Source organism: Mirounga angustirostris, unplaced genomic scaffold (assembly GCF_029215605.1).
Source record: "Mirounga angustirostris isolate CCGP_5_RB_7025 unplaced genomic scaffold, mMirAng1.0.hap1 SCAF_2, whole genome shotgun sequence".
Lineage (NCBI taxonomy): Eukaryota > Metazoa > Chordata > Mammalia > Carnivora > Phocidae > Mirounga > Mirounga angustirostris.
The window spans coordinates 20,381,078-20,403,763 of record NW_026991710.1 but is presented as its reverse complement, the minus strand read 5'-3'; the positions used below and the strand labels follow the sequence as shown (position 1 = coordinate 20,403,763).

At 37.8% G+C, this 22,686-nt stretch overlaps 1 protein-coding gene across 7 annotated transcripts in view; it reads right to left on the bottom strand.

Moving 5' to 3' along the window:
* Positions 1 to 17,088, bottom strand: part of PI4K2B (phosphatidylinositol 4-kinase type 2 beta) — a 32,792-nt gene extending 15,704 nt beyond the window's left edge. For 4 of the 7 annotated variants that reach the window (XR_006791849.3, XR_010409323.1, XM_045881376.2 and 1 more), the window contains exons 1-7: positions 16,584 to 17,087; positions 8,971 to 9,107; positions 7,139 to 7,339; positions 6,393 to 6,524; positions 4,612 to 4,765; positions 3,007 to 3,068; positions 1,339 to 1,438 (exon numbers count right to left, since the gene is read on the bottom strand). Coding sequence is in view for 4 of the 7 variants with exons in the window: in XM_045881376.2 (XP_045737332.1) it covers positions 1,339 to 1,438; positions 3,007 to 3,068; positions 4,612 to 4,765; positions 6,393 to 6,524; positions 7,139 to 7,339; positions 8,971 to 9,107; positions 16,584 to 16,893 (1,096 nt within the window). In the remaining 3 variants the exon portion in view is untranslated. Of the gene's footprint in view, positions 1 to 1,338; positions 1,439 to 3,006; positions 3,069 to 4,611; positions 4,766 to 6,392; positions 6,525 to 7,138; positions 7,340 to 8,970; positions 9,108 to 10,802; positions 11,557 to 16,583 lie in introns of those variants that run through there. The other 3 variants (XR_010409324.1, XM_054508981.2, XM_045881379.3) reach the window with 3 other exon arrangements.
* Positions 17,089 to 22,686: the final 5,598 nt, after the last annotated feature.

Below are 22,686 nucleotides of genomic sequence, written 5' to 3'. Positions count from 1 at the left end.
AGTATGAATATGCAGAGTAGAACAACAGAGCAGCCCCTATCTAATCTATGGCTCAGCCAAAAGGATACCTACAGAAAAATATATAGGCAAGCAAAATAGGATGAACACAACAGAAGAAAAGAGTAATGATGGAAAACACAAATCAATGAAAGAGAAAAAGCAAACAAAATGAAAACCTGATCAATACAAGGCCAATTATACGAAAACAATGAATCGTGGATCACTACATCAAAAACTAATGATGTATTGTATGGTGACTAACATGATAAAATTAAAAAAAAAAAAAGGCCAATTATCTTAAAAAAAAAAAAAGTAGAAAATAAATAAGTGTAAAAAGGCCAATGCTTTACAAGTCTGTGGCAAGCCTAATGATAAAAAAAAAAAAGCCCACTAATAAACAGTAGGAATTTAAAAAGGCACAGTCATACATACAGAGATTATTTATTTTTTACTTATTTTTTAAAGTAAGCTCCACACCCAGCGTGGAGCCCAATGCAGGACTCAAACTCACGACCCTGAGATCAAAACCTGAGCTCAGGTCAAGAGTTGAATGCTTAAATCAACTGAGCCACCCAGGTGCCTCGATAAAAGAGATTATTTTAAACATATATTACAGAAATATAAAAAAATTTAAAAACTAGTACAATGAACTCTTATATTTTGAATAATCTAACTATTCCCAAATTTTTACAGAATGTGTTTCACCTATCCCTGTTTTCCCTCCCCCTAAATATTTTAAGGCAAATTAGATACCATTTCCTTTCACACCTAAATACTTAATATACATACAGGGGATTTTTTTTTTTAATTATAAGACAATTCTATAAAAAACTTTGTACCCATAAATCTAGATCTCAAGATGTCATGAACAATTTTAAGCAAAGTAAAAATGTCAAAAATTAGCTCAAGAAGATGTAGCAAACCAGACCAGTAACCACAGGAGACTGAAAAGGTAGATAAAACACTACTCACTTGGAAGGGGGTAGGTAAGTCTAAACTGTTTTGTAAGTGAATACTACCCAACACATTAAAGTTAAATTCTACCCAAATATTAAAATAGATGATTCCCAATTTGTTAATATTTAAAAACTTATTCTAGAAGACTAACACAAGCCAAAAACCCAAAACCAGACCCAGTCATTCAAAGCTAAGCAAACAATACATGGCAAGGCCCACGCAATACACATTTCTGCATCCCCAGACTCTAGACCAGAGCCCTAATCAATGGTTATCCTTCACCCAGGTTTTCTTCTCCTTTTTTGATATCTGTAATTTTTGTTCCCTTCTTATTCTGGAAAAGGGTAATTACAGAATCTATAGGTGGTTCTAAATACTCACATGTTCTCCATTCATCAGGATGCTTAAAAGGAAATGCCAGACCATTATCAATTGCAGCTATTTTAATAAGTGATTCTTTATTATCAATCCATTGCGTTTCCTAAAGAAGAAAAAAATGGTCTGCCGATAAAAAATTTGTATGAATATTTCCAAAAGATCAAGTATTAAATAAATTTTTAAAAATTACTAAGGTTTAAAGACATTTTATTTGAAGAGTCTATAAAAATAAAAAATAGGTTGCCAGAAAATATAAATTTTTACCCTCAAAAGGAAGAAACTGTCTTATGAATCAGTAAGAATTTCATAATCACTGTTTATTTTTTTAATTTGTTATTATAAATTTAGATAGTAATGGTTTCATTTTTTTTCCTCTTTGGGGAAGAGGACCTGGAAATGCTAAGACTTAACAGTATGTTGTTCCAGGTAATTTATTGCTATATGCACTGCTTAAATGTATGACATTTGCAAAATACTGATATTTTTAAGAGAACAAAGCTAATTTATTAAAAATTTAGTCTTTCCTAGGATCCCCTAGGATTAATTAGTCCAAATACAAAATGTTTCTAAATAAAATTACCCAAAGACCAAATATAATAAGGTCCAGTAGAAGGAATCTCAAGATGCTATTCATGACAGAATGTAGGCCATTCCTAACTTCTACATTTTTCCATAGCTGAAACAAAGACCTTGAGAGCAAGAGGGTTTTCATGTTAAGGGGTATGTAAAGATAGATGGCTGCCAACATATTAAGTGGCCAACATAAAAACAAAAGGTGAAAAAGATAAAATTAAAAGTATTAGCATGAAGGTCTGTTTGATATATGTCTGGTTTGTTTCTTTTAGTTTATTTCAAATATCTGACCTCAATGAAAATGCACAAAATACTTAAAAGAATGAAGTTTTCAGTAAAATCTAATTGCTTAAGATATACCAATAAAATATATTTAGAAACTATTTTGAATGTGTATATTTATGTGTGTATTTTAAACCCATTTCTGCTACAATTGCCATTTCTTTTTTTTCTATTTACAATGTCACTGAGGTATAATTTACACACAATAAACTTCACATATTAAAGTATTCAATTTGATAAGCATTTGCAGATGTGAAACATTCACCGAAAGTTTCCTGGTGTCCTTTGCAGTCCCTCCCTCCCTCTGCCCCACCTGCAGGCAACCATGGTCTGCTTTCTGTCACCAGGGATTAGTTTGCAGTTTCTAGATTTTTATATAAGTGGAATCAGACAGTGTGTTCCCTTTGTGTGTAGCTTCTTTCACTCAGCAGGATTTTGAGATTCATCTGCATTATTGAGTAGTCTTAAGACTCAGAAAGAAACGAATTACTAAAATATAAACATGCTGACCAAAAATACCAGAAGCCTTTATTTTTATTACATAAAGGCAAAATAAATCTAGTGGTTCTACAACAAAGTTCACAAGTTCTAAAAAAAAGTTTTAAAAAAATACAACATAAAAGCTACATAGAGATTTAGAAAAATAGAATTTAAAAAATGCAATGTAAACAGAGGAAGAAAAGAAGATGAGAAAAACGGAAAAAGGAGATAAAATCAAGGATCTAAGTGAAGGAAATGAAGAATAACATAAAATTTAAGGAATCTTTTACAGAAATTGATTGTGTGTGTATGTGTATAATTTTGAAATTTCCTTACCTTAATTTCCTTTCCCTGTTTCTGCTTTTCATATTTGATTAACCAATTATCATTTCCCCTGTCTTTCAAGACAAAACAAATCTGTTACTTCATTTTTTATGGGTATCAGAGCTTAATAGAAAAAGGAATAATCTAGTCGCCTTTTGATTTTTAAGACCATGACTGGTTATCTGTGGCCTATGTTTACATATTAAAAGCTCTAATTTAACACATACAAACTAAAAAATACTTACAAATGTTAGCTAGCACTTTTTGAGAGTTTACTCTGTGCCAGGCATTGTTGTAAGTACTTAACATGTACTAATTCATTTAATCCTTACAACCACTTTGTGAGGTATGTATAATTATTATCAAGAACTATCAAATCAGGGTGCCTGGGTGGCTCAGTCGGTTAAGTGTCTGCCTTCTGCTCAGGTCATGATCTCAGGGCCCTGGGATGAGCCCCACATCGGGCTCTCAGCTCAGTGGAGAATCTGCTTCTCCCTCTCCCTCTGCTCCTCTCCCCTGCTCAGGGCCTGCTCTCTCTCCCTCTCAAATAAATAAATAAATCTTAAAAAAAAAAAAAAAAAAGAACTATTAAATCAAGTTTGTTAAAATCAAGGATAACTTCTCTTCATCTTAGGAAGAAAAAACATCTACCTCTATTGCCAGGCAAATTTCTGGGTAGATTCTCACCTAATGTCTATATAGAAGTTCTCTAGTCTCTACATCAATTTTAACATTAATCCAGGACCATATTAATTAAAAAGGTAACTCTGGAAAAGTATAATAATGCTTTTTCAGAAACCAATATAAATGAGCAAGCATTTTGAGCCAGGGGTTCTCAAACTTCAGAGTGCATCAGAATTATCTGGAGGACATGTTAAAACAGACCGGTGGCCGCCCTTTGCAGAGTTTCTGCTTTAGTAGGGCTGGGGTGCACTCCTCTGAGAAGATGTAAATGTAACAAGTCCCCATATAATGCTGACCCAGTCGGTCCAGGGAACCACATTTGGGAACCACTGTTTCAGATTATCTACATCATTGCTCCCTTCTAGAACAGAAAAAATTAAGAGTATAATGTATTTATAGACTATGCCAACAGTTCCCTAACATCAAAATAAGCATCTAAAGTAATTTACACAATCAAGTTTTAATTATTCATATTACACAGATAACGTTTCTGGCTTTGTCCTACTGCCCAGAAATCCCCCGGTAGGGACAGGAACTGACCTCTATCACGGGGGCAGGAGCCTGCTAGGAGTTAGGATCTCCAGTACAGGATTAACTTTTTGCCCAGGGGAGTTAGTACTACATCTCTGTTTTCCAAGGCAGGTAGAGAAAAAGTAGCCTCAAGACTTCTGCATCAAGAGTTGAATACGGGGACATCTGGCTGGCTTAGTCAGTTGGGCGGCTGCCTTCAGCTCAGGTCATGATTTCAAGTGTCCTGGGATCCGGCCCAGAATCAGGCTCCCTGCTCAGCGGGGGAGAGTGTGCTTCTCCCTCTCCCTCTGCCCTTTCCCCTGCTTTGCTCTTTCTCTCTCTCAAATAAATTAAAAAAAACAGAGTTGAATACAGTTTGCAAGCCAACAAGATTTGAGTGAACGAATAAGAGAACTTCAATACCTGTATTTCTGATGATGTAATCCAAAATAACTAATCTTTCAAATTGTGACTGAAATTCTTTTCTAATATTCTCAGGCAAAGGGTCAGCTTCAAATTTCCTAAGCCAATATTCAGCCTCCTTGTAACCTTCAACAAATAACTGAAAGGAACCAATCTATAATTTTAAGAACTATAGTTAGAAAAGAAAGTACAAGAAAAAAGGGATTACTTTTTCAATTTCTCAGTAGTATCATCATAAAATATGCTATATAAACATGGTAAGAAAAACAAAAGAGTTAACACTAATTTAGATAAGCCACATTTATCAAAACCATTTTTATACACTAATTTTAAATAATCACACAAAGAATACATAGCAAATTAAAAATGTTCAACCCTAGGCTTTTGAGGAGCATAGAGACTATTTTAGGATAATTAAAAAGGAAAATGCCTCTCAAGGTGATAATCTCAACTCAGAAAGCTGTTTTCTAAAAATATTCATTAAAATGACTTTAATTATGGAAACCAAATAGTACACCTCTCCTGGTCATTTTAATAACAGTGCAATTTTTTCTTACTGAAGAAATACTTCAGGATTTTTTCTTTACAACATAAAATACAGAATATAGCCTTATTTTAAAAAAGAATGCATTCTTTGCCTTTGCAGATTACAGATCCTGTCATAAATTTTAAATAACTAATCAATCATAAACTCTAGAGTGGTTTTTAAGAAAATCCTTTCCTTGAAAATATGTCCATTTTAAAATGCATTTCTGTCACTAAAATTACTACATGCATGTATGTACAGCACAGGACATACAGGTCACCTAGTTGGTCTCATAAATACAAACTACCACAAAGAAAATCTATTTCTTATCTTAATACTATGTTCTTGTTGTTGGCATGAGATTTTAACTATTTCTAAAAGGTTTTCTTTAAAGCACTTATAATTAAGTCCTAGTAGTCATAAATATGCAAATAATAATATCCTTCTTTAGTCACACTTAATTTCAGCATATCCAAGGAATAACAGGCCTTGTAAAAATTTTCAAACTTCCTGCTTACCTGGAGTACAATTTTAAAAACAATTTATGTTAGGCATGAATTTTTATTCAAATTCTTTTATCTAGACAAATGCATTGCAACCACAAAAGAAAATCACAAATATATTAAAAAAAAAAAAAAAGCCTAAAGTTTTTCTAGAATGCTTTCCCATTAATCCTCCCCACTCTTGCTTAGCTAGCTGCTAATCATTCCTGAGGTTTATTTAAAAGTGGTAAGAAAGAATAAAATCTAGTATGTAGCCAGTAACATAATTACTACCACTTACTACACTGTGTGCCGGGTACCATACCAAGGACTTGACATGAATTTCTTCATTTAATCTCACAGCCCCAGGAGGTAGTTTTTCTCACCCCTGTTTTATAGAGCCTAGGGCTTAGAGAGTAGGGGACTTGCTCAAGGTCTCAGAGCTAACTGGTAGAGAGGCTGGGAGGGAAACCCAGGTCTGGTTCTTGCCCTGTGCATTTAGCCTTTACTTTAAAAAGCCATAGGTGCAAACTCCTCTTGGAAACACTCCTTAGCCATCCAAACCGAGTGAGACAACCCCAAATCTCCGACCTTCCTGCATTTAACCATCCTAACAGCTTTATCATATTGCACTGAGATGGCTTATTCACTATAAGCTCTTTGAGTATGAAAAACCCATTTTATTTACTATTATATCTGCGCCTACAGCACACACTGCTCAGGTAATACATGCTGAATTGCCCCCCAAAATAAAACTTAGCACAGTAATTTACCTTAGGAGGGAGTCCTATCCGATGGAATTTTCTACCTACTTTTGGCACTTTCTCTAAAGCATACTTTTTGCCTCTAGATTTTGCACGGTCAATTGCACTGTAGTTAAATGTCTCACTGACAAGCCAAACCACCTGGAAACATACAGTTTTAGAAAAATGGTTATCAGAATTTGCATTATAGTATTTCTACTCATATACTACATGAAATGTACTCTAAAACTGTAAATTAGCAGAGTTTAACCCTATACTAAATGTCTCAGAGAATCTAAAACAGAAAGGCTTAAGGATTTTGCAAACTCAGTTAAATGGCATATATTTCTCGAAGGGACAGTCTAAAACTGGAAGCAAGAAGTAATCGTCCAGAGATGTAGAATTAGGAACGAATATTCTGAGGAAGTCTTCAAGTAAAAATTTATAAAGGCTAAAAAGAAAAAAAATAGTCTTTTGGCGCATTAGTTATCTCTACCTTCAAGAGAGTATCTAGAACCTCGATATTTTTCTGCTCTCTAAATGTTAGTTTTTTTCCCTCTTGTCAGCACCATCGAAGCTTGTATGAGCAAGGGATATTATTCCCCTTGGACACTTTGTGGATCTCCACTAGAATCAATTTATTAGTTACTCATGACTCTGGATTACCAAAACAAGGGCTCAACTTTAGGCTCTGTCGTTAGAAATATTACTAAAGTGTTCACAGAGAAGTAGACTACAAATTAGAAGTACATAATTAAAAACAATTTCTCCTTTACCTTTGTTTTAGGTACAATGCCCAGATGAAGCTTTTCATCCACAAGGGAGGCTCCAGCTTCAGAAAGGTATCCCTGATTAGGAAGCAGGCAGCCTCTACCAAAGCAGCAAGGGCAGCAGACCTTATGAACATATTTGGTCCATTTCGGATTCAGTTGGCCATAAGGCTCTTCTGATTTGGGTTTAAACACACCAATAATTTTCTATATAAAAAAGTAGAAATTTTGTTAGATTTTTAATATAGAGAGACAATAATCCATAAAATGCATTCTGAGAAATCTTTTTGTATTTCTTCCCACCAGATTTGGGCATTACCCTTATATATTAAGAGGTTCAGTTTTAATTATATTTTTATATTCATTCTCATCCAACAATCTAAAATCAATAATCCTTTGGGCTAGTAGTTTTCAAACTGTGCTCTGAGAAACACTAGGGAAGGTGAGAGTGGAGATGAGAGAGGGCTCTAAGACCCCATGCCACTTAACTAGATCAACTCTGACTTCATCTGTTTTGTTACTGGACTTCCAAGTTATAAAAGGGTTACACTGATTTACAATGTTTGAAAACCCACTGCTCTAGGTCAAATGATGTTATTATTATTTATTAAATATCAAAATTATATGTTTATTTGTTTATCATCTACTTTCTCATTAGATGTACATTCTAAAGGACAGAGACTTTCCTTGTTAGGGCTGTATCCCAAGTATTCAGAACAGTGCCTGGTACACAGTAGGAGTTCAAGCATTTGTCAAATGATTTAATAAATCCAATGATAAAAAGTAGTCTCTAAAATACAAAGGTAATGATAGCTATATGTGAACATCTATGCTGTGAGACTCTCCTACCCTAATCGTTCTCCATTTTTTTTATGAATCAATTTTAAATAAATTCTCTCCTCTTAAAAAAATTGCTCATGGATGTCTAAAGTCTATAATCTTTATTACTGGTCTGATAAAATATATTCATATTAAATTTAGAGGGTGAAGTATCCTTAGACAAGATTTAAAATTTTAAGTATATAATTGCTATATAATGTAATAAAGTCTAAGTCACTAGTAAAAAAGTCAACAAGAACAAATTACAAAATCATACTTGGAATTAGGCTGATAGATTGACATTACCTACATATACATTTAAAACTCAAAAAAGACTTTGTTTTTTAAAATATATCTTTGATATTTGCAAAAAATATTAGGATGAAATCATAATCTTTTTCCTCCTGAAAAAAGAACTGCTGGCTATGTAACATTCAGAAAGCTTTCAGAGATAATAATACAGATTTCTGAAAAATTCTAGACTAAGTGGAACAAAGTCCCATATCAACTTCTCTCTTCCGCCCTAGAATTATACTTTGGTTCATTTCACTATGTCACATTCCAGTGCCTTCAATCTTCAGACTGCCCAGGCTGCTCTGGCATAATGCATGAAAAAATACTCCTAGGGCAAAATAAGCCTTTGAAAAAGATCTGGAAAAGACATTAAATACGTTTTGAAAGTTTAAATTTCTACTTTGGTTGGCTAATATAGTTACTGTAAAGTAAGGACTTATGAATATAAACTCAACAAATCCTTTGCTGAATATGAGTATTCCATAAATGCTTGAAACCAAGTATTAAAATAGTAGGACAGCAAACTATGACTTAAAATGAAGAGCTTTATTTCTAAATAGTAGAGTGCTTTAGTTAAAAATAACAAAAACCTGATCTTTATTTTTGAAAAGGGTGCAATCAGATTTATTAGAAAAACATCTTCAGAACCTTACAGTGATTTCACATTCAAATTAGTGTTTTCCAAAATTTCTATTATGTACACTACAGATCTGTGAAATTCTCACCCTCTTAGGATCCTTCACAAAGTAACTTCCACTTGAACCTTGAGAGATTCTTTCTGGAAAAACTCCAAATTCTATTGCTTGCTCTGCTTTCAACACAATATCAGCAAATTCAGGATCATCCAAGAATGTATTCAATGCTGAAGAATCAACAATTATTGCATTAAAAAAAAATCAATGTTAATATAGAACATGAAGAAAAAAGAAAGGCCAGCTATGAGAATGCTCATGAGAGGGACCTGTAATACTGGGTTAGGTTATTAGCATTAGGATATTAAGGTACAGAAAAAAAATGTAATCAAGCATTGTATGGGTTGCTTGGATCCTTCCTTTTTTTCCCCTAACCCTACTTCCCTTTAAACTTCAAGTAATGACACATGAAAAACAAAATCCCTATTTGTTGAAATAATTACACTAATGAATATCTCACATTACTCTGAATTCCTCTCTTCCAGTGATTTTGTTCTCCAGCCTATCTCAACTTCCAACTGCACAGTCATACCTCAGATCTGTCATTACTAATACCTGCAACCTCTCCATACCTTTCAATTTCAAGCACCTTCTACCTCCTAGTTCATTCCCTCTGGTACCCTGAATCCAAAAATTCTTCCACCCCGCCTAGGGCTTACAAAGCACTGAGCTACCATGTTGTCAACTGATCTTTGTGTCCTTATGTCCCTCCTTGGCCAGCTTAAATTATGGTCAGTCATCACATAATCACTCTTCCTTTCCTCCCTCCCCTCATCATGGTCACCTGGAAAAATATCAGTCCTGGTTAAACTCAACTGTCTGCTAAGTATGCCTAGGCCCGGAGAGCTAAACTCGACTAGACAAACATACACAAACACAATGCCCGATGGCTCACTTTAATTTAAATTCATCACCAGAAATCTCAGGTGGGCCCTTCATGGTGCCTGGGAAGCATACCACATTCCTGTTATGGACAGACTGTCCTCCCAAAATATGTTGAAGCCCTAATTCCCAATGGAATTGCATTGGGAGACGGAGTCTTTGGGAGGTAATTATGTTTAGATGAGGTCATGAGGGTAGGGCCCCCACGACAGGATTAGTGCCAAGGGCATGCTCTCTCTCGCCCTGTGTCACATGAGGATACAGCGAGAAGGTGGCCATCTGCAAGCCAGGAAGCCAGCCCTGATCATGCCAGCACTCTCATCTTGGACTTCTCAGTCTCTGGAACTGTTAGAAATAAGTTGTTTAAACCACTTCGTCTATGATATTTTGTTCTAGCAGTCTGAACTAGCACAACTCCCGGTACATAGTCTCTCCCACTGTTCCGGGCAACTCTCACACCCTCCCCTCTTCTCAAATTTCCAACACCTCCTCTCTCTCAGATGAGCCTTATGATATGCAATCAGAAAAAACTATCATCAGCCCTCTGCACCACATCTGCCCATGACATCCTCTGCCTTCCACCTAGTACTATAGATGAACCACCTAAGCTCCAAGATTAGCTCATTCACTTTGTGTACCAGACCCTATCTCTTCCTGACGACTCCTGGGCATTTCTTCAGCAGTCCTTCCCTACATCAATATTTCCTTCTTTATTGGATCATTTCCATCACCATACAAACCATGCTGAATTCTTCTCATCCTAAATCTAACTCCCACAATACTCCTAGATGTTTCCTCACTTTCTTTGACCCTCTGTATAGCAGAAGGCCTCTATAGATATTTATATTTACCATCTCCAAATTTCTTCCCTGATTTTCTCTTAAACCCATTTAAATCAGGCTTCTGTCCCAACCATTCAATTGATAAAACTTTTGTTGGGGTATGTAGTCGTCCATATTGCTAAATCTAACCTTAGAACTTACCTTTCTTGCCCAACTCCAACATATGACCCTGTTGGTCACTCCCTCCTCCTTCACTTGGCTTCCAGGATCCCCCTTCTCCAGGTTTTCCCACTTCATTGGCTCCTCTTTTTCAGTCTCTTTGCTGGCTCATTTTTATCTCCCTGACAGGCTGACTTTGCAACGCCTCAGATTCAGTTCATGGTCCTCTTCTCTTCTTCATCAACACTGATGACTCCCAAATTTATATTTCAAGCCTGGACTTCTGCCCTGAACTCCAAACTACTATACTCAACATCTCTACTTGGACGTTTAATGGACAGCTCAAACTTTACTCCCCAAAATTCAATTCTTATCTTCGTCACCCCTCCTGACTGCTTCCCTCCCAGGTTTCCCTATTTCAGTTGTTGGCAACTCCAAATCTTTTAGCTGCTCAGGCCAAAAACCTTGGAATCATCCATGATCTTATACTCTCACCTCCAACATCCAAGCCATCAGCAGGTTGCCTGGCTCTACCTTACATAAACACCCAGAAACCAACCATCTCCATTCTTCTAATGTGATTCAAGTGACCATCAACTCTCACCTGGATAATTATAAGTTTAACCACTCTCCGTCTTTCACCCATGCCTTCTCTATACTCGACAGAGAAGCTATAGCAGTAATCCTTTTAAAACTTGTCAGATCTGGGGTGCCTGGGTGGCTCAGTTGGTTAAGCGCCTGCCTCCGCTCAGGTCATGATCTCAGGGTCCTGGCATTGAGACCCAGTTGGGCTCCCTGCTCAGCGGGGAGTCTGCTTCTCCCTCTCCCTTTGTTCCCCCACCCCCATCCCCTGGCTCATGCTCACTCTCTCAAATAAATAAAATCTTTTAAAAAAACCCCAATGTCAGATCGTGTCACTCTTTTGTATAAAACAGCCCAATGGTTTCCCATCTCATTAAAAGTCCAGGCCTTATAATGGCCCCAAGGCCCTATACAATCCTCCCCAACTTCCACTTTATTTTCCTGTTTAGCACTTATCACCTAATACATAATTTACTTTGTGAGTTATAAGAAGACAAGGATTTCTTTCACTGCTGTATGCCCAGAACTTTTATAGTTCTTGGAACATAAGAGGCACTCAATACACACTTGCAGAATGAATTAACAATTAATCATTTAAAGTGACAGACAAGGCAAAAATTATTCATACTTTGGAAGGTATTTAAAGGCTATTACATGCATTCAACATTATGAAAATTCAAAACATAAATTTACCTTAATTTAAAATTTGCCTTAATTTAGGCAGAAATAAAACGGTTATTTATTTTTAAAAGTATGTGCTAATGGGGCACCTGGGTGGCTCAGTCTTGAAGGTCTGCCTTCAGCTTGGGTCTGGGATCGAGCCCCGCGTCAGGCTCCCTGCTTGGTGAGAAGCCTGCTTCTCCCTCTCCCACTACCCCTGCTTGTGTTCCCTCTCTCGCTGTGTCTGTCAATTCAATAAATAAAATATTTTTTTAAAAAAAGTATGTGCTAAGAAAAATACTACAAAAAGGGCAATTGGGCATATTTAACTTACTTAAAAGAAGAATAAATAATCCAAGTATTGTAGTTATGTCAATACAATTGATATGCTAATTCCTAATCATTCTCATTTACCCCATGAAAGTAATTAAGAATGGAGGAACTTTATCTTTCTTTATTCACTGTATATCCCTGGCACCTGGATGAGGGATCAGCATTTAGTGGGTACTTAATATATATTTAATTGAATAAATGCAGTATTGTTTATGTACTCCCTTTTGGTCTCCTCTAAAATGTGATGATCTTCTACTCAAGTTCCAGTCCTATATGAGCTCCTCACTTTTCCTAAGATATCCAGCACATCCTCTCAACAGAGGATTTGCCTATGCTATTCCCCATGTATATTCCAAGCTTCCTCCCCAGGGCTAATACTTATTGATCCTTGAACTCCATCTCCTCACTTGTAACACTAAAAAAAAAAAAAAAGATCTAAGTTCCAGAAGGGCACAGATCTTTGTTTTGCTCTCTGGTATACTCCAAGTGCTTAAAAACAGTGCCTGGTACCTAGTGGGCCCTCGATAAATCTGACAATTATTTATTAACAAACTATCCCCTGGACCACACGTAAGGGTTATCACTGGTCCTTTAGTAACCAGACTTAAAAACGGAATAAGAGAATCCATTTTATAAACCTTTTATATAGGTATGTGTGATAATTATCAAGTTCTCATTTTAATAAATAAGCCAAAATGAGCCCCTACTCACTTACCCACTGACCGGAATATTCTCTAAAAAGAAAAGTGGTTAGCTCACTAGTTTGGTGATCGGAACCCTGCCCTTGCGAGTTCCAGGGCCAGCCATTTTTCAGGTATCAAATTGGATACTATTTCCTCTGCTAAGTGTTCCTTGGTCCCTAAATCCAGGGCACAGTTCAATGGAACCCTCAGTTTTCCCCATCCAAATATACCGGCTGTTGGAACGGTTTTAATTGACCATTTCCACCATTAGGCTATAAAGCTATGTGGGGACAAGGCTAGTGACTGAACATGCATCTGATACCTGGTCACTACTGTTTCCCCAAGGCCTCAATTTCCACGGGCACCCAGCAGGCACTCAAGCATTTGAGAATGATGTATCTCGGCAATAAATGGAAAACAAAGAGTAGGTATCTTCTCATTACTGGCTGAAGAATGACCTCTTGACAGGGAGAAGTGGCTGCTCACTCACTATCTTTCAAAAGCTCAGCTATGGAGAACTGTCAAGACACACAGGGCATCTACTCTTCTCATGTCTTCCTCTAAATTCAGCCAGCTTATCAGTGTCTAGAATACGGATCCAGCAATACTGATAGCACCACCCGTTAGAATTTTCTTCTATTAAAATGGGCTTCAGGGAAGTTACAAGAAATGTTCCTATGAAACTCATCACTTTTATTACAAAAATACTATTCATCATATAGTCTCTTCTCCAAAAGATATATGACAGGTTTTCCTTTGTCTGTTTTGATTCAAATCATTAGTTTAACTTTATGGGCACATTGATTGTGCTTCTCTCAAGTTGCCTCCTCAGGAACTTCAAAGAACAGATTTTTGGGCTGCCTGCATCAAGCGTCTAATGTGCATTTTGTGTACTCTTATTCCAACCTCCATCTTATTTATTTCATCACCTTATTTCCCACTCACCTCTCTCTTCCTTACTTTTAAGTGATGTTATTTTGTTCATACATTTATAAGGCACCATGAATCATTAAAAGGCTTATAAATACACACTTCCTTTTACTTTGGTAGTTCTTTGTGTATTCTAACACCATTCTCTAATTGTAGGTTCTCCAACAAAACTGTTAAGTGCTCCTGGTTTGTATTAACTGGGACCTTGAGAAGTCACTTCATTTCTCTGTGCTTCCTTAAAATGAGAATAACAAATAGTAGTCACTTCATGGGGTTAGTTATGAATCAATATAAGTGAAGCTCATAGAACTATGCCCTACACATATTGCTACGTAGGGTATTAACTATTATCATCTTTATTACTTTCCAGCTCACTGATTAAAATGACAACTAGAACAAGGAATGCCACTAATCTTTCTACTTTGATAATGACCCAACACCACTATGTTTATGCTGGGTCTAGACTTTGTCAGTGTCTTGCTCAAGTGAAGGTTACACACATTCTTCCACTGGTAGAGTACATAAAGCTCCTATTTACATAAACAAAATAGTTAAGCATAAATGCATTTGCATTAAGCATAAGATAAATGATGTTAATATCAATCTAAAGGTAGGAATTTCTTAGAACTAGAGAGGTGGCTTCATGGAAATTGGGTGGTAAAGGGCAAAGAAAGTTAATGGACTCATTAAAAAATAACTTAAAAATCTAGTTATATTATTCAAAAACTAACTTTTTGGAGACTGGCTTGAAATTTTTAAAATACTTTTTACAATTCAAAAACTATTTTTAAATCCATTAAAAATCCATTTTAAATCCATTAGTAACAAGTAACAGTTATTTTATAATACTTGGGATCTACAGCAAAATGGAAAAGTACAGGACATAAAAAGAAGAACTAGGCTCAGTTCTGGCTTTATCACTTCCTGTATACTTGACTTTGGCTCACCGCAGAAGTTCTATGACCGACTAGTCATTACAGTTTTATTCATTTTCAATCCTCACAACATGGATGAGGGTGAGTAACAACCTGTTGTGTTGCTGTGAGAATTAATGAACTATACAAAAAGAGATCTTAGCAAACTGTAAACTGTGATACAAATAAATTATTACCACTTAAAAAGGGAGGAATGCTCTTTAGTAACCCATTTGTATTCTGAGCACTATATTCTATTCCACTGTTACTTTTTCTAGCCTTAATACTTTTTTTTTTTTTTAACAAAACCTCACTTTCACAGAATAAACACACTCAAGGTTTTAGGGTCTTTTAAAATCTAGCTACACAGGTAACTTGAGGGTAGAAAAAAGCAAGCTAGCCACACAGATCTTCGTTACTTTACAGAAGCGATTCTAGGTAGTACAGAAACAAATTACGCAGCTAGGTGAATGTGGGTCCATTTGCGATCCTCATGTTTGTTCTGTTCAATGTTGTACTGTCCATGCACCTGTTAGCTAACATAATGGCATAATGCATGGCAGACCAGTCTGCTAAAGCTTTATTCATGAAACACTTGAAGGGGAAAGTTTGGTTCTCTGGGGCCTCTTCGATTTACCTGCCTGAGAGGATGTTTGAATGTAAGTTCAACTACGACTTGAATAATCTATTCTATCCCAAATTCCTTAAATTGTAGGAGCTCCATTACTGTACTGGTAGCAGGACATGTACAATCTAAAAACTCCAGGAAAACTAAGCAGCATTAATTAAAGTGACACTGTCTGTGGCTTTTCTTTAAGCCATCACATTTGGACTTCTACTACAGGCACAGCGCACACACCATCTCCCTTAAACCATCCCAACCGCCAACAAACAGATGTTATCCTAAGTTTACAGACTAGCCCGTCTCATCTCCAGCTAGGATTCATACAATTCCACCCTATTTTACTATCAAAGTAGCCTACCTCGACTCAACTTGCCAAAAAACTTACTTTATCAACAAATACCCACGCTTGCAAGAGCATGCCTACACTTTTACTAGTTTTCAACATCATATCGTATCAGTTACCCTCTTTTCCACCTGAGGCTACCAGTCCACCTCTTACAGTATAAGAATAGAAATGTCTCAAGAAAGAAAACTTCGCAACAGTTGGCAGCTAGAGAAATTCAACTGCCTCTGCCCCCTCTGGCTAACGTCACAATAACACTAACCAGAGAAAGTTTTGAAAACGCGTCCCAATGGCACCTAGATACTCTTGCTGGGCATCTCTCTGCTGTCACCCACCTGCCTTGCAAATTCACAACCCGGGGAACTTTCCTGATAGTTCAGGGTTCTTAATCCAAACCTCAAGTCCAAACTTGAGCAAACAACTGACGTCATTTTATCGTGCTAAGTTTTCCTCAGGGTCTGATTTCAACAGTTTAGGCTTACTCTTAGGGGAGGCCCCAAGGATCAGTTCCGTGACAACCACAGGCCTTGGGTGACGTGGCCAGTGCCCCCTGGAAAAGGTGCGAGGAAACCGGGGAGCAGAGAGAAAGGCAAGGGCTCCGAGGTTCGACCGGCGACGCGCCCCCTGGCCGGTGCTCTGGAGGGGAGGGTTGCCCGGCTGGCTGCCTTTCCTCCCAGGCAAGTGCTGGTGCGGGACAGAGATGGGACCCCGGAGGGGCTGGACTGCGGGGTGGTGGTAAGGGCCGGGTCGCACCTGCACCTCGGGGGCGTTTCCGTTTCGGGCGGGTGGGCGAGCTCCGGAGGCCACTCACGCTCCCGGAGGGCCCGCTGGGCGCGTCCCAGGACGGGAGCAGCAGTTCCTTGTCTCCAGCCTCGCGAGGGGAGGCCGCGCTCTCCTCGCCCGCAGCCTCCACGAGCCTGACGGCGCTCCCCGGGGCGCCCTTAGGTGGCTGGGCCCAGGCGATCCGAGGCAGCAGCGGTTCCCGCTCCTCGTCGTCCTCCTCTTCCAGGCTCCCGCCGCCGTCCGCCGACGCCAGCCGCCCGGGCTCGGAGGACTCCGCCATGGCCTGCCTCCCTCTGTGCCCTCGGCGTTGAGACCGGCTCAGAGAGGCGAGCTGCCCGCCTGTGGCCTCGGCATCGCGGGGGACCGCAGCCGCTGGGGCAGGTCGAGGACACCTCACAGGCGTACCACCCCGCTCCGCGCCAGCCGGGCGGTTGTCCCCGCGCAGCCGCCAGTCGCGCCCCACCTCGCGCCAACCCTGCGCCTGCGCGGAAGGGCGGGGGCGGTGGTGGGCGGGGCGCGGGGCGGGGCCGTCACCTGCGGCGGCGGGAGCGGGAAGACGCGCGGCGGGGTGGATGGCCAGGAGGAGCGCCTGCGTTAGCGTTAATTTACCTCAGCCCAGGAGCCGCCGTCCAATCTAAATCAGTTTCCCCTCCACCGCAGAATTCCTTCATGGAGTTTACCACAATTCATACCTACACATTTATTTCTGTGACTAACATTTGTTACCCCCACTATAAGCCCACGAGAGTAGAGACCTTGTCTTTTGTTCAGACATCCTGGACATTGGTTGGTTGTATACTCTTTTTTCCCCCGACTAATTTAGCGAGAAGTTTATCATTTAAAAATTTTTTTTTCAAAAAGCTGTCTTTTGGTTCCAATGATTTTGTTTTCTAGTTCATTGACTTTTGAGTTTTATTATTTCCTTCTTGCTACTTAATTTCTATTTGATTTCCTCTTCTTTTGCTAGCTGCTTAGAGTAGAAGAGTGTACTATTGATTTTGGACCTTTCTATTTTTAAAAAATGTAACTATTTAAAGCTATGCTGGGTTGCCTGGGTGGCTCAGTCATTAAGCGTCTGCCTTTGGCTCAGGTCGGGGTCACAGGGTCCTGGGATTGAGCCCCACATCGGGCTCCCTGCTCATCAGGAAGCCTGCTTCTCCCTCTCCCACTCCCCCTGCTTGTGTTCCTTTTCTCGCCATGTCTCTATCCATCAAATTAATAAATAAAATCTTAAAAAAAAAAAAAAGGCTATGCCTTGCCCTCTAAGCACTGCTTTATCTGCATTCACAATTTTTGCTATTGTGTTTTCGTTTTCATCATTTCAAAATACTTTTTTATTTCCCTTATGATTTCTTCTTAGACTCACTTCTTTGAAGTGCGTGTGTAATTTCCAAATATTTACGGGCTATTCTAGAAATTAGTATTTATTTCTAATTTAATTATGTTGTGACCAGAGAAGATACACCAAGATTTAAACTTTTTTCGAAATTTATTGAGACATTTCATAACCTAGCATATTACCTACATTAGTGAACATTCTATGTGCTCTTTAAAAAGAATGTGTATTCTGTGGCTGAGTCGTTCTATAACTATCAATTGTTTCTATAAATATCAATTCAGTATTGATAGTGTCATACCCATCAGCTATATCCTTATGGATTTTTTAAAAAAGATTTTATTTATTTATTTGAGAGAGACAGAGGGAGAGAAGGGGGAGGAGCAGAGGGAGAGGGACAGGCAGACTCCAGGCTGAGCACAAGCCCCACGTGGGGCTCAATCCCAGAACTCTGAGATCATGACCTGAGCCAAAATCAAGAGTCAGATGCTTAACTGACTGAGCCACCCAGGCGCCCCTATCCTTATGGATTTTTACATTTAGTTGTTCTGTCACTGACTGTGATAAGGGTTACACTTTATGATTGTAGATTTGTCTATTTCTTCTTTTAGTTTCATAAAGTTTTGCTTTATATATTTTTGAAGTTGTTATTAGGCGCATACACAGGATTTTTATGTCTTCAGTTGGGTTTTAATTTCTACCTGATGATTTGATTTGACCCTGTCCTTTCTTTCCTTCCTTCCTTCCTTTTATAATGAATGGTCCCTCCTTCTCTCTCCTAATACTCCTGCCTTGAAGTCTATATAGTCTGATAGTAATATAACCACTCCACTTTTCTTAGGCTTACTGTTTGCCTGATAAATCTTTTTCCATCCTTTTCAATCAGTTTGTGTCTTTATGTGTGCATGTTTGTAAATATGTATCTCCTCTAATAGCTTATAGTTGTTCTTGATTTTATTATTTACATTTAGTCTGATAATTTCTGCCTTTCAATTAGAGTTTTTAGTCTACTTACATTTAATGTAATACTAATGTGGTTGGATTTAGATTTACTGTCATTTGCAATCGTATTTTATATTTGTTTCATTCTTTTTTTGTTCTTCTGTTCCTCCTTTCTTGTTTTCTTTTGGGTTAATGAATATTTCTTCGTATTTCATCTTAAATCCTCTATTGACCTTCTGCTAAATCTCTTTACATTAATTTTGAGTGCTTATTCTAGCACTTACTGTATACAACCTTAAATTATCTCAGTGTACATAGAGTTTATATTGTTGTACCTGATGTAAAATATAAGAACCTTGCAAAAGTTTTGTTCTATTTACCCCCCATACTTTATGTTATTATTGTCACATATATTAGGTCCACATATGTTTAAATAAAGTGAATATTTTTTGTCTTAAACATTTACATGTCTTATAAAGAAATTAAGAAACCAATGTATAGTGTTTTATATTTACCCACATATTTACCATTTCCAGTGCTCTTTTTTTCATCCAGCGCTCTTCATTCTTTTCCGAAGATCTGAGTTTCCAACTAGTATAATTTCCCTTCCCTCTGAAGAATTTTTTTAAAGCATTTTTTGTAATAGAGATCTGCTGGTGATAAATTCTAAGTTTTCATTTATCTGAAATTATCTTTATTTCACCATCATTTAAAAAAATATACTTTCTCTAGATATAGAATTCTGGATTATGTTGTCCCCCTGCTCCCCCTCCAAGTTCAAGTCTAAACATGTAATTTCATTGTCCTCTACCCTTCATTATTTCTGAATTCTGTCCCTCCACCCACCCACCCAGTTTGCACTGTCATTTTCTCTAGTTCCCTTTAAGATTTTTTTCTTTATCCTTGCTTTTTCAATAGCTTGAGCATGATGCTCTTGATATAAATTTCTTTATATATATCCTGCTTGAGTTTTGCTTGGGTTTCTTGGATCTGTAAATGTATGTATTCCAACAAATGTGGAAACATTTCAGCCATTATTTTTTCAAACTTTTTCCTGTCCCATTCTGGGATTCCTATTATATATATGTTAGACTTTTTAATATTGTCCTAAAGGTAAATAGGACTCTGTTAATTTTTTTCAATAGGTTTATCTCTGTTTTTCAGATTATATAATTTCTCTTAATCTGTTTTAAATTTGCCAACCCTTCAGCCATTTCTTTTTTTTTTTTTTTAAGATTTTATTTATTTATTTGACAGAGACAGAGATAGCAAGAGCAGGAACACAAGCAGGGGGAGTGGGAAAGGGAGAAGCAGGCTTCCCACTGAGCAGGGAACCCAGTGTGGAGCTTGATCCCAGGACCCTAGGATCATGACCCAAACCGAAGGCAGATGCTTAATGACTGAGCCACACAGGCGCCCTCCTTCAGCCATTTCTAATTGACTGTTAAACCCATCCGGTGGGTGTATTTCAAATTTTGTACTTTTCAGTACTAGAATTTCCATTTGACTCTTCTTTAAGAGTTTCTATATATCTGTTAACATTTTCCATCTGTTAATTTATTATGACTGTATATAGTTTTAAGCCCTTGAATATATGTAAAGTGTTTGAAAATCTTTGCTAATTCTTGCATCTGAGTTATCTTAGAGTCAATTTCTATTGATTATTTTTTTTCTTGACTATGGGTCAAATTTTCCCATTTCTTTACATATTTGTTATTTTTTAAATTGTATATTGGATTTTGTGGATGATATATTGTAGAGCCTCTAGATTCAATTTTCCTCTGATGAGTGTTAATATATTCTAGTATGTAGTTAAGTAGTCTAGAGTCAAATTCCACCTGAAATTTTTGATGATTTCTTTCAGCAATCCTGATGTTCCCTTTTGCTGGGCTCCTTGGAGTCTCCTTCATGCAGAGTTCAGGAGTCAACCAAGAATTTGGGTAGGGTGTATGTGTAGATTTTGGAGCTCTTTCCCTCAGTTACTCCTTCCTTTTCAGGATTTCCCTTTTCAGTTTCTAGCTGTTCTGATAGCCAGACTCCATCCTTAAGCTATTAAGACTGTGGCTTTCTGATTGGCTTCCATGTACCTTCCACAGTACAGACTGAGTAATCTCCCCACATGAAAAGATGTATAAGCATAAATCATACTTGTTGTATTTCAATTCTTTGAAGAGTGGCCATCCTTTCAATTACTGCCTGCCTGATTTTGACTGCTTTCCAGTATCTTCAAATAATTGTTTTTTTATTTTCCCCAAAGTTTAGCATTTTTATCCATAAAGGGGTTAGTCTGATATAACCTCCTTTGACATATTTTATTGGAAATGTATCCTTTAATGAAATAAATGGTACTATATTTTTGTCAGTAGTTTACATGTTAGTACTGGACTATTACTTATTGCTTGATAAGGCAGGATTCAGCATCAGTTCTATTTGTAGTTTTAGTTTTTATAGACATAAATGCTGAGAAAATCTGTTCAAATTAATAGATGAATATGGGAAACATTTTATAATAACTATGTCACTCAAATCTTTGATCTTTCTTTCACCACTTTCATTCACATGAATATGGTAAAATATGTCCCTGTGTCAATATCTCAGTTTTGAAGACTCTGTTACCTTCAGTGTTTCTCACAGATATTTACTTTGTTTCCATGGCATATTCCCTTAGGGGGGTGCATTTTTTGATAGTATAAGGTCTAGAAGAAGCAAGATCTTTAAATGAAATTTGTCACCACTCCCACAATCTCATTCTACAATATCTATGTATTCAGAACATCCTAACACAGGCCTAAATGCACCATGTCTAATGTTGCCATCACCTTTAAAATGATGCTTCTTTAATAAGAAAATGCAGGAAGCATTGCTGCTACCTTATGGGGCCTTTGTTTAAGGAGGCTTTTCCAAAACCTGTATTTTAAATCTAATCTTTGTTGGGAGCCTCAGGTTTTTTATACCCTGAAGCAAGGAGGCTTTGGATGATTCAGGATAGACATTCCTACACCAACTGGTATACCACAGTTCAATTCTGGCACTAACCATCCACAGTTAGCACAGATTCCACAAGATAAGGGGTCAGTCCCCCACAAAACTGCCCTCACTTCAGATGCCAGCCACATTTCAGGCATTTATGACCAACTGTCTACAAATTTGGGGGATCCTATGACTCTCCCAGATTCTATAATTTGTAGAACAATACACAGAACTCTGCAAAGGGCTCAAGGTTCTTCCCCTCATGGAGATTATGAAGACATGGAACTTACAACGAAACAGGCAGTTACAATATAGTATGCTAAGTGCCATGTGGAGGCTACTATGAAGTCATGTAAGAGGGCCAAAGATCAGGAAAGGTGGTTAAGAAAGAGAATCCAGGAGTAGTGGAGAGACTTGGCTGGAGTAAAATCCCACCTGAAATTGTTGACATTTCTTTCAGCAATCCAACTGTTGCCTTTTGCTGGGCAAATAGATGACAGGGGAAGCCCTCAGGGCAGATGATATTTAGTTTTGTTGGGTTTTTTTTTAAGATTTTATTTATTTATTTGAGAGAGAGAGCATGAGTGGGGGAGAGGGGCAGAGGGAGGAGCAGACTCTCCACTGAGCTCTATATGGGACTCGATACCAGGACCCTGGGCTCATGACCTGAGCTGAAGGCAGATGCCCAATCGATTGAGCCACCCAGGTGCCCCAAGGGCGGATGACATTTAGAAGGAGACTTGGGGGCTGAAAAACAGCTGTTTGTGAAAAGAATGGGGGAAAGAGCAATCCTGGCATAAGAGGCAGCTTGAGCAAAGGCCCTGA